The 15,977-nt window shown below is 43.4% G+C and overlaps 1 protein-coding gene across 1 annotated transcript in view; it reads left to right on the top strand.

Annotated features, from left to right (window-relative positions):
- Positions 1-15,977, top strand: part of l(2)37Cb (DEAH-box helicase 16 lethal (2) 37Cb) — a 98,550-nt gene that overhangs the window by 50,260 nt on the left and 32,313 nt on the right. The window contains exons 13-16 of the mRNA XM_084609054.1: positions 1,433-1,574; positions 2,129-2,197; positions 8,941-9,072; positions 15,282-15,401. Coding sequence (XP_084465180.1) covers positions 1,433-1,574; positions 2,129-2,197; positions 8,941-9,072; positions 15,282-15,401 — 463 coding nt within the window. The remainder of the gene's footprint in view (positions 1-1,432; positions 1,575-2,128; positions 2,198-8,940; positions 9,073-15,281; positions 15,402-15,977) is intronic.

Below are 15,977 nucleotides of genomic sequence, written 5' to 3'. Positions count from 1 at the left end.
ACAGCCGGACTGGAGGCAACGGTGTGCACACTTGTTGTCCCGCTCTCTCTAGAGGGGTCGCACTCGCCGTGCATGTCCCATGGTGCAGTCATTCTTGCTGCGTGTGCCCACTGCAGGGTGACTGCTAGCAGCACAGTTTTATTTTTCACAAACTCTTACTTGGCCAAGAGTTGAAATCACAAAGCATCTGTAAGCAGCGATGACATCACAGTTTTTGATGGCTGACATGGCCTCAGCTTGTCTGTGACATCTCAACCGTCATTTAGCTGTTTAAACTGTAACTGCAAGAGAAATAAAATGTTCAGTTTTAAATCATTTAGTTGGTGAAGGTGAATTCCACGTCATGACTCGTGTGCACTCTTGTTCTTGTGAAACATTCCAAGGAAGAAAAGGCGCGTCCAGAAATTTGGGAGGTATGCTGAATGAGGCTGATGATGGGTGAAGGCAGATTTTCTTTGCACTATCTTTGTTTCTTTTCATAGCTGCAATTTGTGAAAAACTGTTCATCTTTAGTTTGAACTGCCTATGCTAATATTTGAAGTTATTCAAAAATGTATGATTTGCAGCTAATTTTTCTTATTCATATTTAATTTGCAACCAAGAAATGTTATAATTTGCACTTCTAGAGAAAATATAAGGTGCAGTTGCTGTCTAGAGGATTTCATGAAACTGCAGTGTTGCCATAGGTGTGTCAGTGTAGTGAATGACAAAAGATAAGGAAGAGACTGTGGGGCATCTTTTGAGCTATAAATGATATGAGCTCTTAATTCTGCGCTAGAAAAGTGGCAACTGTTTCTGGGCTGACCTTGGTTTCATTTGTGCTCTGGCTGTCTTGCCTTGAGAGCACTTTCAAGGGCTGTTGCTTTCTGCTCCCAACTTGCCAGGCTTTTACTCAGTGGAAGTGACAGTTTGAAGGCTTGGCTGCAGATAAATATTGTTTCTACTTTGTGGTTGTTTCACGCAGCATGGTACGTTTCAGAGCACCGCTCTTATGCGCCCATTCACTGTTGGTGCCATTGTCGGTGTAACCAAGCGAAAAGGAGTCGTGACCCACGAGAGAGAATTTCTCAGAAAAAGAAGAGCCTTGAGGGTCTTGGCTCTGGCTCTGCTTTCTGTTCTTTCGAGAAATTTTCTTTGGCTCGGGAGGAGAATGAAGAGTGCTTTGTAACTGCACATATGCACATACAAGCATCTCTCAAATGCTTTGCCTCTATATATCGCAAAAATGTCTGAATAGCTGTGCTCAAATTTTGCATTAGGGAGCATTGTAATTGTCCTTAGAATTCTTTTTTTTTTATATATATATATAAAGAATTTCGTTTGTAATATTTCTGCAGAGAGTGTTTTAGCAGTTGATTGTGGCAAGTGTGTGTGTGTCTTGTTTGGGCAGTTTGGGGCCAGTGCCGCTCATGGGGCTGTGTGCTTGGTGCAGTGTGATCATAGTGGATGAGGCACACGAGCGCACCCTCCACACTGACATCCTGTTTGGGTTGGTCAAAGATATTTCCCGATTTCGGCCAGACCTCAAGCTGCTCATCTCTTCAGCCACTCTGGATGCGGAAAAGTTCTCAGAGGTGAGGATCTGTGCTGCGACGGTGGGTGCCGGATGTAAAGGGGCGTGTTTTCATCACTCAGTAGCATCTGAGGTATTGTGTAATTTGAGCTCCTCTGCAGAGAATCAAGGACCGAGTTTACTGCTCTCCGCAGTAAAGTGAGTACATGTACAGTGCAACCATAAATGTAATCATTATTTGGTGGTGTTTCCAAAAGTCTTTACAGCTTGACTTATGAGCCTGTTGCTGCAGAATTTAATAACGCAACCATGTTAAAGGCCCTCACTCTCTAGAAAATCTGATGTCAGCATTGTCAGTGTTGGCGTTCATGTGGCTTGGTTTAGCGGATCTTTATTATCTATTTAGGATGATCTTCTACATAATGTGGCAGCCTATGACTGTATGATAAAGAGTATGAATAGAGGCACAAACAAATTAAGGGATGAATGATTAAGCCATTAGCAAAGTGCAAACTAAGATCCTGAATTGAACCTGCAGACATTAACAGTGTTGCATCATAACCGTTGAAGGTGAAGTTTAAGTGTCTCCCTAATTTTTGGCCTTCTTCTGCGCAGTTCTTTGATGATGCACCCATCTTCAAGATCCCTGGAAGGAGGTTCCCTGTGGACATCTACTACACCAAGGTGTGTGGATTTTGTGATCATATAGAAGCGAGTGGTTCCAAATGCTAGATAAGCATGAAATTTCAAGAGCTTTTCAGGGCAGCTTATACAACTGAAAGGGAAATGCTATCAAGAAAATGCATGGCCTGCACTTGTGCAACCGTGTGTTTACGGGGCTGATATTTGGTTTCTCTAACATTTTCATATGTTGCAAGAAGCACTTGCACCAATGTTCTCTGTGTTGTGGTATATATTATTGCAGTTATAATTATAGTTGTTTCAGTAAAGGGTGGTACTACAATTCGTGTCGTGATGATGTTGATGCATTTGTTTTTGGCAGACCTGGTAGTTGGAAGTCTCCATTTCTGGGCTGTGGGGATGTTCACTTCATGGAAAGGCTTTAGAAGAGTATACAGTCAGACCCCGGATATATCGAACTCGAAGGGGATTGTGAAATAGTTCGATATATCTATAATTCGATATACAGAAATCGGCTTGAGACACCGCTTGCGATCGTGAAAAATGATACCGTATTTGTCGCGTAATCAACTCACTCACATAATGAAAACCTGCTCTCCACTTTTGTCCCCGAGAATCTGAAAAAAAATAAAAGTTAAGGCCGGTTCGCATGTAAGCGATTGAGTGAACTTGGCGACGAGCGGCAGTGACAGAGCGAAAAATTTCCAACTTGTTGGAACTGCGTTGCTCGAGCCACTGATTTGCCGCAACAGCTCAAGGCAGGTTTTGTGTCGCCATGGCAGAAATCGGGAACGTTTTTGCTTGCTCATTTATTGGCAGCGCGCCAAGATGCTGCACAACGATAACGGCATGCTTATCTTTTGACACGGCCGGTCTCGATGGGAGAGCGCGCGCTCTTTCTTACGGCCTTCTCAATCGCCGCGGGAACAATGGGAACTTTTCTCCTTGAGTTGCGCTCTCCACCGCCGCAAGGGGCGCGACCTGCTCACTGTTCGCTCCGCGTCTGCTTCAGTGGCGGCGGGTGGCTTTTGCCTGGTTTCGCGCTGTCGCTCGCGAGTTTCGTGGTGAGTGAAGCCCGGAAATTGAAGAACACAGAACTTAGATGCTGCAGCGGCATGTCGTCAACATACTACACACGTGAACGGATATAAAAACACTGTCGTTCAGCAAACATTCAACAAGCATGGCATACATTGCGGCATGGTAGCTACTTTTGTCCACTATACTATAATCCGAATTTTTCTCAAGCCTGTACAAGAATAGAAACAAAAAAAAAACTGAATGAGCAGTGATCACATCGAAGCTTCTTCAAGGCTAACATGACAGCAACTCGTCTGCAACAGCAAAACAGTCTTTCAGCGCTAGATGCGAAACCATTCATGTAGCACCAAAGATGAAAATAATTTCATAAAAATGTAATGTAAATTGCAAAATGCTTGCATGATATAAAGTATTAGTATAACAGTCAAAGTAAACGTTGTAGGGTTGAGTTTTAAATGTTATTACAATTCATATATTAGCCAATGTGTGCTATTATAAACATTATTATAATTTTGGAAATAAACATTGATTTAATGAAATTTTTACATAATATTAAGCTTATTATGAAAACAATAAAAAATGGTTTGATATTCATGACACCACTTGTGCTCGAAGTGGTAAAAAGAGGCCAATAAATGAAGGTGATACTCGATGCAGTGACTTACAAATGAGTTCACCTGCTATATCGAAAGTATGCAAGAAACTTCTAAAGCGTTAAAGGAGAACACTCTCACTGAAGACTCATTTCAAGACTTATAGCGACCCATTGAGGCTCTCTTCGGGAAAGTAAGGTTAATGTGCGGAAGGGAATGACATATGCTAGATGCGAGTGCCGTAACAGTTAGCGGTACATGACTACATTGTCAAGATGGACATTTCATCTAAGAGCAAAATCAAGGCACTGAAGGAAGTGATGGTATCTCCTACCATTCCATTACCCACTGTCACATATTCCGGTTTACCTTACGTCGCTGGATATATCGTTTAGTTAAACAACTTCGGGTGTGACGCTTGCGCTATTCTTCTTGAATCTAGCGAAAGAAGCAGCCGCATGTAGTACGCTCTTCTACGAGGACAATATTCTAGTGGACTGCATTATCCGAAACCAAAGCTTGTTGCCCTAATAAACAAGTTTTTTTTCTTTTTCCCTTTTTTTTTTTTTTTTTTTTTTTTCGAAAAAGCTGCTGTGCACCTACTACACACAAATGTTCTCGAAGTACTTAATTGATTCAGTCAGCATTTCAGAATTCAACACTGAGTTGCCCGAAAGGAATTGACAACAGCTATATGTTATTAGGTCCGCTTCTTTGATATTTGAAAAAAATTCTCAGAATTCTTCTTCTCAATTAATTACACCAGGAAAGTGACAGAGAAGACCGAGAGGCCAACTCCTTATGTGCACAAGCCGTTCAGGAAGATATTGAGACTGAATTTTCTAGACGCAGGTCGCATTTTGATGAATTGATTAATATATAGTGCCGTGTGTAACTTTGAAGGACAATTTTTTTATTGTTTTTCATTCTTTTCGATTCTGCTTAACTGTTTATGCCCATTTCCTTGATTAAAAGTAGTCGCGAGGCTACATATGCCTCTTCGGTCTTTCAACCGACTGATATTTTTTGAACAAAGCTAGAACAGCCCGCTCCACTAGACAAGTGAAATTTTTACTATATGAGTAAATTTTTGTTCCTTACTCTGAATCTGAGACGCGCCATGAATCTTTGCCGGTGCCTCTTCTGATCTAAACGAAAACAGTAGCAGTTGACAGAATCTCCACCCAACAGTTCACCATGCACTCACGTCAGGTCGCGCTACACCTAATTAAAACATTCAAAGGCACATTGCATAGCCTAGTAAATTTATTTTTGTACAAAACTTAGGGGTAAAAAATGTTGAAGTGTACCCGAAGCTCCATTTGACCGTGCACGTCCGCATTGACGAAGGAGCGCGCGCGTGAGCGGATTGTTGACTGTATTTTATTCCTCGTACACGATAAATGTACGATGTTGATTACGGACTTTGTATAAACCATAAGGGGCGAAATGTCAGGACCTGCCGGTTGCAACTGACGCGGGCGAAGCTAAAAGCGAACGCGTTTCCCTTGCGCGTGAACGGCTGTAGCGGAGGAGCAGCAGTGGGGCGGTGGCGACCCCACAGAGGAGCGGCGGGCGGTGGAAACAGACCCCATTGGAGAGGCCGTAAGAGAAGAGAAGCGCTCTCTCCCTCGAGATCGGCCGTGCTTTTGACTACTTTTGATAGCTCATGCAGTGGCGGGGAGCAAACTTAGCTGGGTACCCGTGAGGACTTGATTGCACAAGCCTGGTTCGATTTATCACGCCGCGCTTGGGGCGGTCATAGTCCACTGTTGCGAAATCATTTGAGAAGCGTGATAGCTGCGAACGCCGTTTGAAGCAAACTATGCTAAAAGCCAGTGTCATGATTGCAGCTGACCGCATGCTTTCGTTTATTTACATTTATTCATAGATGCAAGAATGGACAACTCTCTCAAAAAAAAAAAAATCTGCCACTTTTAACGTCCACAGTCGCCATTAGCATGACAAGGATGGACAATGTCACTAAAAAGAAAAAAAAACTGCCGCTTCTAAGCATCCACAGCTGCCATAGCTTACGCATAGCCGCACGTTCAGCACGACGACAAGAATGAACGGTTCTCGCAAAAAAAAAAAAAAATAAATAAAAAATAAAAAAAATCTGTCGCTTCTGAGCGTCTGCAGCCGCCCTAGCTTAGGCACATTCAGCACGACACAAGACGTGCATCGCTCATCAGCCGCCATGCACTGAGGGTTCACAGCACACACTCCAGAAAGCGTCCAACGTTCTGTCTGCCATGGGTCGAGCTGGCTTGTCCGCGCATGCGTAGTGCGTGCTGCTGCGAACGAAGACCAGTAAAGAGAAAGGAAGGAGAGATAAAGGAGAGATAATTCTCGGCAGAAGAGAGGGCACACCCCTTGCACTTCGCTCCCTCTTGTTCCTTCACGCACATGGCTTGCAAACGTCACGTGCTGGCATGGCACACGGCAAACGATCACCACAGTTGCGTGCGCCTTTGGGGAAAGGGCGTGGCGCAGTCCTGTTCCCTCTTATTCCTTCCGCGCGTGGCTTGAAAATGTCGTGCGGCAATCGGCCGAGGGTGATGCGATAGTCTTTGGGAAAGGCGCACTTTTCAGTGTGTGGTGCAGAGTGAGTTCAATATATCGAATGACCGGTGAAATAGAGTTCGATATATGACGCAGTTTTCCTATACTTTTACATGGGATTTTCAAGGGGATATTTTGTGAGTTCGATATAACCAAAATTCGAATGATCCGGGTTCGATATATCCGGGTTCGACTGTACATTGCAACCTAGTCTCTTTCGACGAAGTCCCTCATGGGATTGAAAGGGCTTAGTCTACCTTTTGAGTTTAGGGTTTTATTCAGAAAAAGATGGTGAAATTTCAAAATTTTTAATTAAGTTGCAGGTTTGGACTTACACTGGCCAGAGCGAAAACCTTTCGGGTTATGTTATTTGAGAGCACACTATGGTGGCAAATGATACTGACTGGGCCGATGTGGCGCGTCCGCTGATGGCCATTTTGTCATTTGACAGGTTCAACTGTGGCCCGCAACTTCAGTTGAGCTATCCTCAAGGTCTCAACTGCAGTTGGCATTGTGTAACACTACTAGCTACCATTCAGTTCAACTGATGGTCAACTGAACTGCCTTTGAAAATTCCCTTGTAACAAGGGTATAAGAGCCATTCAAAGGCTAGCAGGTCTGTAGCAATGATCTTGGCCATTTGTGTGTGAAATTTGTGCCAGTTTCCTGTACATCTGTAATTAACCATGTTGATATTGAGGCAGAAATTAGTTCAGAAATTTCTATGCTTTGTGACTACTAAAATAACTTCCTTAACGAGATTATTGTTACAGTAAAACGTCGATACATTTTTAAATTATATAGGGAAAGAACTTATTTTCCGGGAAAACGTATAGTCCAAACTGCTCAATATTTTTAAAAATAACTGCTGAATGAGGTACAAAGGCACTTAGAATTGATACTTTCACTGCACAAAAGTGTAGCATTTATAGACATGAAGTATGCACAGCTCATTTTATAGCTCTCGCAGAATTCAGTCAGCATTTGCGTATTAGCAACAGGTCTGATTCATAGAAGAAATGACGAGCCGGGATCGCTTCCTTGGTTATTTCCGGATGCTTTGCCCCCCTGCACTAGTGACATGTAGAGATGTGGAGAAGCCATCGCAATGGCTTACAGTCGCTGCACTTTTGCCAGTGAGAATTTGAAAAAGAAAAAAGCGTTCGTTAACGCTTTTCAGAATGCAAGGATGGACAACTCTCGCAAAAAAAAAAAAAAAAATACTGCTGCTTATTAAGCCCGCAGCCGCCATAGCTTACGCTGCACTGTACGTTTATCATGACAAGGATGGATGGCTGTCGCAAAAGAAAAAGAAACAAATTTGTCGCTTCTTAACGTTCACAGCTGCCATAGCTTACGGTGCGCTGCGCGTACCGTAAGCACGATGACAAAAATGGACGACTCATGCAAAAAAAAAAAAAAGAAAGAAAAGAACAAGACGTGCATCTCACGTCACCCGCCGCGCACAGAGGGTTTGCAGGGCTTGCGACACACACTGGAGAAGAGTTTGGCGTCCTGTCTGCCACGGGATGAGCTGGTTTGTCGGCGCATGCGTAGTAGGTGCTGCTGCGAACGAAGACCAGGAAAGAGAGAGGAAGGTTTATCACTGCTGAATTCAGTAAACCCTTATTATTCAGCCTTTAAGGGACCGGAAAAAAAAAATGTCCAAATTAACTGAAAGCTCGAATTATCAAATGGACCTGAAAAACTACCAAGAACCATTTGCGTCAGAGCAATTTTATCTGATACAAATGATGTCTGCATTTAAAATAGAACCAAAGTATGATTTTTTTTTTTTTTTTTTTTCTTTTTGTGATTTCGTCGAGTGGTTCAGTTTGTGCACACTGTCAGGAAGGCCCTCTTCACAAAACAGCCCAGTCGTGTTTTGAGGATACTTCGCTGCGCAGCTCACGCGGTCAAGCGTTGCGGTCAAGCGCATAGTGGAGGGGTGACTGAGGTGAATTTTAAAATTTTCAATGTATTTGGTAATTTTAGAATACTCGGAAATTTCGAATATCAATTTTTTTTAATTTGAATACTAATTGAATAGCAAGCATATTCTACTTGTATTCAAAATTTCGAATATTTTCACACCTCTACTTCTAGTGTAAATTTGACCTGATATTTTGAAGTGGTGGCCTGCACCGGCCCGGTTGATTCGAATATGCGGGAATCTCCAATCCAAATTTCACTGCAAACCATGAAGAGACTGCCCCTTGGAGCCATGGGGCCGATGATCGATATGCTGTCCTGTGCAAAACTATGAAACAAAGTGCGACTGTGGGAAAAAGAGGTAGCTATGTACAGCACATTCCCAGAGTGAAATTTTTTACCTAGGCCTGAGTCTCTTTTCTTTTTTCTGTGTTTAGGTAATTCGAACATTTTTTGTAGTTCTAGTGACTTTCAATTGACTAGGTTCTTACTATATGGAAGGAATGTTTGCATAAATACAAAAGCACAGTGTAGTGCCGTGGAGGAGATTCTATTGTGCTGCCAAGACAGCTTGCATAAGTGCCGGAGTGCTAAATGGATCTATGCCCAGCAGTGCAGCTTTCTTTATTTTTTCTACCTCTCTCTTTCTAACAGGCCCCTGAGGCAGACTACCTGGATGCATGTGTGGTGACAGTGCTGCAGATACACATCACCCAGCCACTGGGTGACATCCTGGTCTTCCTCACCGGGCAGGAGGAGATTGAAGCCTGCCAAGAAATGCTCATGGTGAGGGAAAAGTGGGGAATCGGCAGAAAAGAAGCGGTGTATTTGGCAGTCCCAGCTCCAGCACTTTGCACATGGGTCTTATGCTGTGTGCTGGCTTTGCATCTGCAGCTGCTGCTACTCTTCCTCTTTACACACTATATTTAGTCCCTAAACTGGCGTTTGGCAGTGTGTACACTTGCCTGAATGTTTCACTTGATCAGAATGCTGAAAGCTATCCAGAAGTGTTGGATGGGTTTCTTACGGGAAAGCTTCCAGCTTCCACTGCTTATGGAGGCCGCTGGCGTAGCTACTGCTGTCAACTGTATTTATTGTACAGGCGTCTCCGTTTAAAACTGAAGGGACCAGAAAAATTTTTTTGTCTTATTGGAAGTTCGTCTCAACAGAAGTGCCCTTAAAAAGAGATGTGAGCGTGGTAGGTATGTCCAAATAATGTTACATGAAAACGATCAATAAAAGAGCCTTACGTGGAAAGAATAATTGCGATAGAGCATTTAACTACCTGGTGCATGGAGTGAGCTGAAGTCAGAGCGTGCAACAAGCTAATGTCTTGCAAATAGCATTGGTCTATATTTATCTTCTTTACTGTCTCACCTTTCTCACTGTACCTACAGTGGCTGCTACTTGTATGCTTTCAGTCATTTTTGCTTTCCATCGTGCACTTTGAAGGTAGCCTGTAGCATAGTCATGCGTTTTGTCTTATCTCACTGCATCTGCAGCATAGCTGTTGTTACCCACTCCATGGGCAGTCACATTACATGCTTTTCCTTAAGCCACAGAACTGCGACGCCATGTCATATAGAAATGTAGTTGCACAGTTTTTAACCCTCAAGTCAACAAGTGGGCATGCATTACGCATACAGTCGCCGACCGATTTTGCGGACCTACCTGATTATTCAGGCTTCGTCATGGCACCATCATGCTCTCCATAGAGTCAATGTATAACACTGACCAAAATTTTGCACGTTTGATACTTTTCTTGTTCTATTTTCTCGATCGCAGGTCAAAAGGTATGAAAAATTGCCACAGCATCACTGCCATTTTGTTTTTCTGCAACCTCGAGTCTACGTTGCATGCATTCTCGATAGCAGGCATTGCTAGCTGCAAGTTGCAACTTGCTACAAGCTGTCACATGCCCGTCTGGCCTCATTGACACAGCCGGTTTTTCCCTCCTTCACTGCGCCAGAGGGCAGAAAAACGGGAAAAAATTGCCGATGATTATGTTACTTCCTAATGCGAAATTTGAGTGCAGCTCATCAGCTGTTTTACCTTTTCGATAGGCTGAGGCAAAGATTTCGAGCGTGACATGTATGTTCAATTACAGGCAACTTTTTTATTTTTCACACATATTCCTTCAAGAAACACTCAACTAACAGTTCTTGGCTCATGAGGAAGCTCTATGGTCGGAGAAATGAAGAGAGCAATTAAGTTATCGGGAGGTTGCGGGAAGCAGCATGTGGGCCTCTAGGAACATTGCGCGGCGAAGAGATAGCAGCGACTGGCTGATGCCGCTAGCAAGTGATGAGAACGTGGCTCTGCATTTCGGCTTCGAACGCATGCACCATGATCCACTGATAACGAGCCGGCGCTTCGGCAACCGGAGGACACCCTCGCCACCAAGCAGGATGAGGGGGGGGTATTTACAGCGGCGAACGGGATGGCTGGAGCGCACGCAGCAATCAGATAACACGCGCGGTCGCCGCCAAGGAAGAAGAGGGGGGGGGGGGGGGCTAAAAGGGGGTGGAGCTGGTTACGAGTCGGACAACGATGACTGCGCCCCGACATGAAACGCAGGAACGGGCGCCTAAGAGCTGCGCTCTAAAAGACGGCTCTACTTTTTCCTATGCGCTGCATACTTTCCTCACTGCTTTAAGGCCTATGTAAAGTTGGCTTCTACTAAGTTCTGCTAAGCCTGGCAGTGGCCATTTAAAAAAAAAAAAATATTATTTTTATTTGATTTCATAGGAAGTCGTCACCGCGGCCAGGCACACTTACTGCAACCGATTTTTACCAAAAATGCCTTTACTATAAATGGGAAAAATGTACAGTCATCTACGGGCGATGATCTGAGACTTCAGTTTTCACTTTAATATATCCGCGTTTTTGCTATAGCGATGTTCTACCGTATTAGGAAAGACAAGCAGTGTTGCAATGACAGGCTAATATGGGGAGATTGAGCTGAGACTTAAGAAGTGTGGAGACACTGGAGTGATATGAATTGTCAGAACAAATAAATCTTGCAGCGCGAATCTGGAGAGATTCAAGTCCATTTTGGTCTTTGTATTTTATACTGATAGCTATTGCCAGAGCCTCTGCAAAGAAGAGCTTTTCTGCATATATAAACGCTTGGATAGCCGGTTTTAGTTGGCGGTCAATTGCAGCCAAAAAAAACTTCCTTTGCTTAGGGTAGGCCTCACTGTTCATGAAGATGACTTCACGGTGTTTTTCTAGTTTTTTCTTTGCTCTCACTTGTCACCTGCCTTGCTGATGACATTGACGCATGTAACATGGGATTGGGCTAATCTTTTTTCGAGTGTGGGTTAGAAAAGTTCAACTAAGATCGTCCTTCCTGCATATGTTGTTCAAAGCCATTGTTTTTGGCTCTCTAAGAGGGTGTCTTGAAGCTCTGTGAAAGTTTTATGTAGGCTAAGCTCTAGCAGTCCGTCTCCCATAAAAAGCGTGAGGCTGGTGTTTGGCACATTCACTTTATCTTGCCATGATTGGCTGGCGCTGTCCACTATGACAGAATCACTGATTTGCACTGTGATGATTGCAAACGCTTTTTGAAGTGAACAGTATTAAAAGCCTGTGATGTTAATGTGACTGGCAGCATGCTTTTGTTGATTAATGAATGTATGTGTGAAATGAAATTTCAAGTAGCACATAAAAATGTTCGACTTTTTTTACCAGCGTAATGAACCCTCTCCCCATACTGATGCCGATTTTTTTCTAAAAGTGGGTTCTTTATGTGAGTAAGCATGGTACATGCTGTGTTAAAATTAACAGCGCATAAAAGACGCATTGTGTTGAATTTTTATGTGCTTTTCCTAGTATAGCCAAATAAGCCAAAGAAGCCTGTGCTAATTCGTATCCAGCCCTACTTGGCATTTGGGGACGTATTGTAATCAAGTGTTGATTGGTGCCATTGCTTGCAGCTCATTCTGCGGGATTTGCAAAGCTCTTGTAAAGTTCACTCGCAGATTGCCAGAATAGGAGGCCAAGTGAGAAAATGAAAGTATGAATATTAAGTAATGATGCAAGAAAAATGAATAGTGCAGCCGTTCTCACCTTGCAAAAGTGCCTATGCTGAAGGGACTATGATAGCTGATCATTTTTGCTTACTGCCGTTATATTATGGTGAGATGGTTTGCCTACACTTGTGTCTACTGCTGAGGGAGTAATAAAAAAAGAAAGGTCCTTTTCAGCAGAATAAGTGGCATCGGTGTGACTGGAAAATCCGGATTAGTTAAGGGTGGTTATGACATAGTCGTGAGATTATACTTAGTGATGTCGCCTAAGAAGAAATAGATAATCAAGTGGTGGAATCGAACCTCTGACCATCAGGTCTCAAGTCAGACACGGCATGTTTGTTCAACGAAGTTAACTAGCAGTATGGCAGTATGTTAAGGCAAGAAAGGTGTCAGTGTCTACGATAAGGTGTGCCATGAGACACTTAAGCGGCCGTAGCAATCCCTTAGTGCTATTGCGGCATACTATTGAGGTGAGCTGTAAACTTGTGCCCCCCCCCAAGTTTTTTTCCTTCCGGTGTAGCCCTGTCCTCACAGCACGAATGACACTCTTGTCGTTCGCTAATTTTAATCCACGAAAGTCACGACTGTCAGAAGGATAGGGCAGTACAGTCCGGCAAAACTTTGCAGTTACCTCTTTTGTTTTCATGCTCGTGTGAGTGCAGGCAGTGTCGCCCTTGTTGGCGAACTGAAGTAAAAAAAGCTGCTACAAAGTGGTGCAATGGGTGCAAGGCCGTACGTGTTGATCGAGATTACATTGAAAAGTAGCATGGGTCCAGCAGATATGCAAATGTAATAGTTGGGAATTTCGTACATTTTCAATGAACAGTGTTCGAGAAAAAAAAAATTAGGGAAATGAGGGACGTAGCTTTTTGGACACCCCTCATACATTTTTGGGGACTGCAATTTGCTTCTGTACATGCACTGTGCATTGTATATCTTGTGTGATCATTACATAAAAGAGTTCCAAGCAACTGACGGCAAAGTAAAAGCAGGTTCTGGTAGGCCCGTGCTTGGCCTCAAGTTCTTTTGCTTCCAGCTGTTTTTTGGACCAGTGTGCTGCATTTGATTTTTTGCTATCAAGTACAGTCCAGTTTAGTTAAAATTTCTTGAAAAATAGAAAAGGATGTGTTTGAATCTTGGCATCAGTTAACCATTTGTGTGGGTGTAGGAAAGGGTGCATGAAATTAGGCAGCAAGTCATTAATTGGAGATGTAATGTTTTGAGGGTGATTGTAAAAATATCGAAATATTCAAGTATAAATTGAATATGAATACTGTGAAGCAAAAATGTCTTCATATATCAAATTGGTTATTGGATCTTGTTCAGTATGAAAAAAGTTCGGCAAAACATAAGTAAGCATATTTTTTTTAACCAGTGCAGTGTCCTTGAGAATGCAATACACAAACTCTGACTGACTCGCCACTATACAAAAAGTTGATTGGGATTTAGCTCTGGTTAACGCTAGCTGAATTGCGAAAGAAACGGCTGCATGGCTACGCTTGTGGCCAAATGAAGTGTTGGATGCATAAGTTCACTCACCGTGTTATGTCATTTTTATGCCACAGTCAATCACACACAGAACACACACTCGGTGAAACTCTCGCATGGCCGACTCGTGCTCGCCCACTCTTTGTGCAAAGTCTGCGCGTCAACCACCTTCGACATCTCCAGGCTCAGCGAATAAATTGGTCAAAGCCCTCTTCCTTCTTTTCTCGAGATGTGCAGTGCGTTCTTCATCCGTTCCTTTTGCACCCCGTCTCCTGAGGATTTCGTTGCGCCTGCCATTTGTGGCTACGGCATACGAGTGTGGAGCAAAAGCTTTGGCTGCAGGGGACTGAGCATTGCATCGAACACGACGAGCGTTTCGTTGAATGCATCAAATTTCACCGGCCTTTTAGGTGGTGGTGGTAAAAGCATTTATTGCATCTAAATATGGGGGATACTTAAGCTCCGCCTGTATGACACGATAGCGTAGGCCACCAGCCCACATATAAAGCCCCACTTTAACCAAGCCGTATGAATGTGCTTTAGTGGCCTATAGGGGTAACGAGAATACCAGGCTGATTCTGACATAACTGTCCCATGTGAAACGAGAGACCCAAATTGGCCATTTGTGGCTACGGCATACGAGCATACGCAACAAGCTGAGCTGGCTGGCGTAGTGTTGCTTTTGCAACAAAAAAAAAAAAAAAGAATTATGATGTGCACAGAAATGTATACTGTCTGATAGGCAGCATAACAGTATGCAACCTGTACTGTAGTCGTGCAAAATGAGTAACAAATGAAGTACATTAATGGCACATTACTGAGGAGTAAAAATAATGTGATAGATATTAAAGCTTTACTATTGTGTGCCTCAATGAGATGAAGGAAATGCCCCAGTTATCCATGATCGAGTTGGATGATGCTCCCCTCCCAGTCCTTGGGAAAAGTAAAAATTTGCTGAAAATTCGAAAATTCGGGGAAGCTTTGTGGGGAGGCTACCTCACGCAAACAGTGAAGAGTGTGCATTAAGTATGCAGTGTCAGAATGCAGGAAGTACAGCGTGGATGTAAGTGAGAGTAGTTTACTGTGGTTGACTGTGTTGTTTCATCGTGCATGCTATGTGGGAAGGCCCTTTTGCAGAATTAGGTTCCAGGTTCGATCCTGACGGCATCCGAATGTGACCAGTCCACGCAATAAATAATGAAGAAAAAAGTGATGAGTTGGCTCTTATAGCTTGCTTCATCTACTGATAATCTGCCTAGGTATTGCGGTTTCCCAATGTTGAGGATTTTAAAAGTTGGTATGGTAGAAATCTTTTAACATTTAAAAGTTCTTGATTATCACTTTCTGTGATAATCAAGAAACATATTTGATTCATGTTTGAAATTTCAAATATTTGCATGCATCTAGCTTTACATCTTTTAGGGTGGACTCTAGGGCTTGCAAACACCCCGCTCGCTTGTTTCTTCACTGCAGGAGAGGACACGCAAGCTGGGCTCCAAGATCAGGGAGCTGGTAATTCTGCCCATCTATGCCAACCTGCCCACAGAGATGCAGGCCAAGATCTTTGAGCCCACACCGGCAGGGGCCAGGAAGGTGCGTTCATCTGGCCTTTCTGGCATGCATTAGTGTCTGGGAACAGAGGTTATATCACAATGCAATCTTTATTCAACATCTAAAAATGTTTGGAGCATGGACACAAAGTCTGAAAAGGCTCGACTTAGTCCGTGCCTCAATATTTTGCAAACAAAACGCTCCTGCTCGTGAGATTCTTGGTGGACCAGTCCCACTGCCCATGCTTGGTGTGCCCATACAGACCATAAGAAGCTTCTCGATTGGCGAGGTTCCTTTTTTCTTTTTCTTTTTTCTCCTTTTCACGCTTGCCTTGCAACACTGCCACAATACGCTGGCTGCTTTCACGCCCACAAAATGATTTGTGCGCTCTTCAAAACAAACATGTTGTCACATTGCAGAATTGAATGTAGTCTGTGCAGAACAAGTATTTACTGTCTGGGCTTTTGGTAAATGTATTGCAGTATATTTCGCCACTTGTTTTATGCTCTTATCAGGTTACTGTCATGTCCCCTTCTCCCACCGAGAAGCAGCGACTGGCCTAGCTTGGTCGCAGCTTATTGCAAAAAAAGCCATCTCAGAAACGTCACTGTTTGTTGA

The sequence above is a fragment of the Amblyomma maculatum genome, chromosome 7, assembly GCF_055883805.1.
Source record: "Amblyomma maculatum isolate TAMU_Amacu chromosome 7, ASM5588380v1, whole genome shotgun sequence".
Lineage (NCBI taxonomy): Eukaryota > Metazoa > Arthropoda > Arachnida > Ixodida > Ixodidae > Amblyomma > Amblyomma maculatum.
The sequence above is the reverse complement of the archived record's forward strand: the minus strand, read 5'-3'. Positions and strand labels throughout refer to the sequence as shown.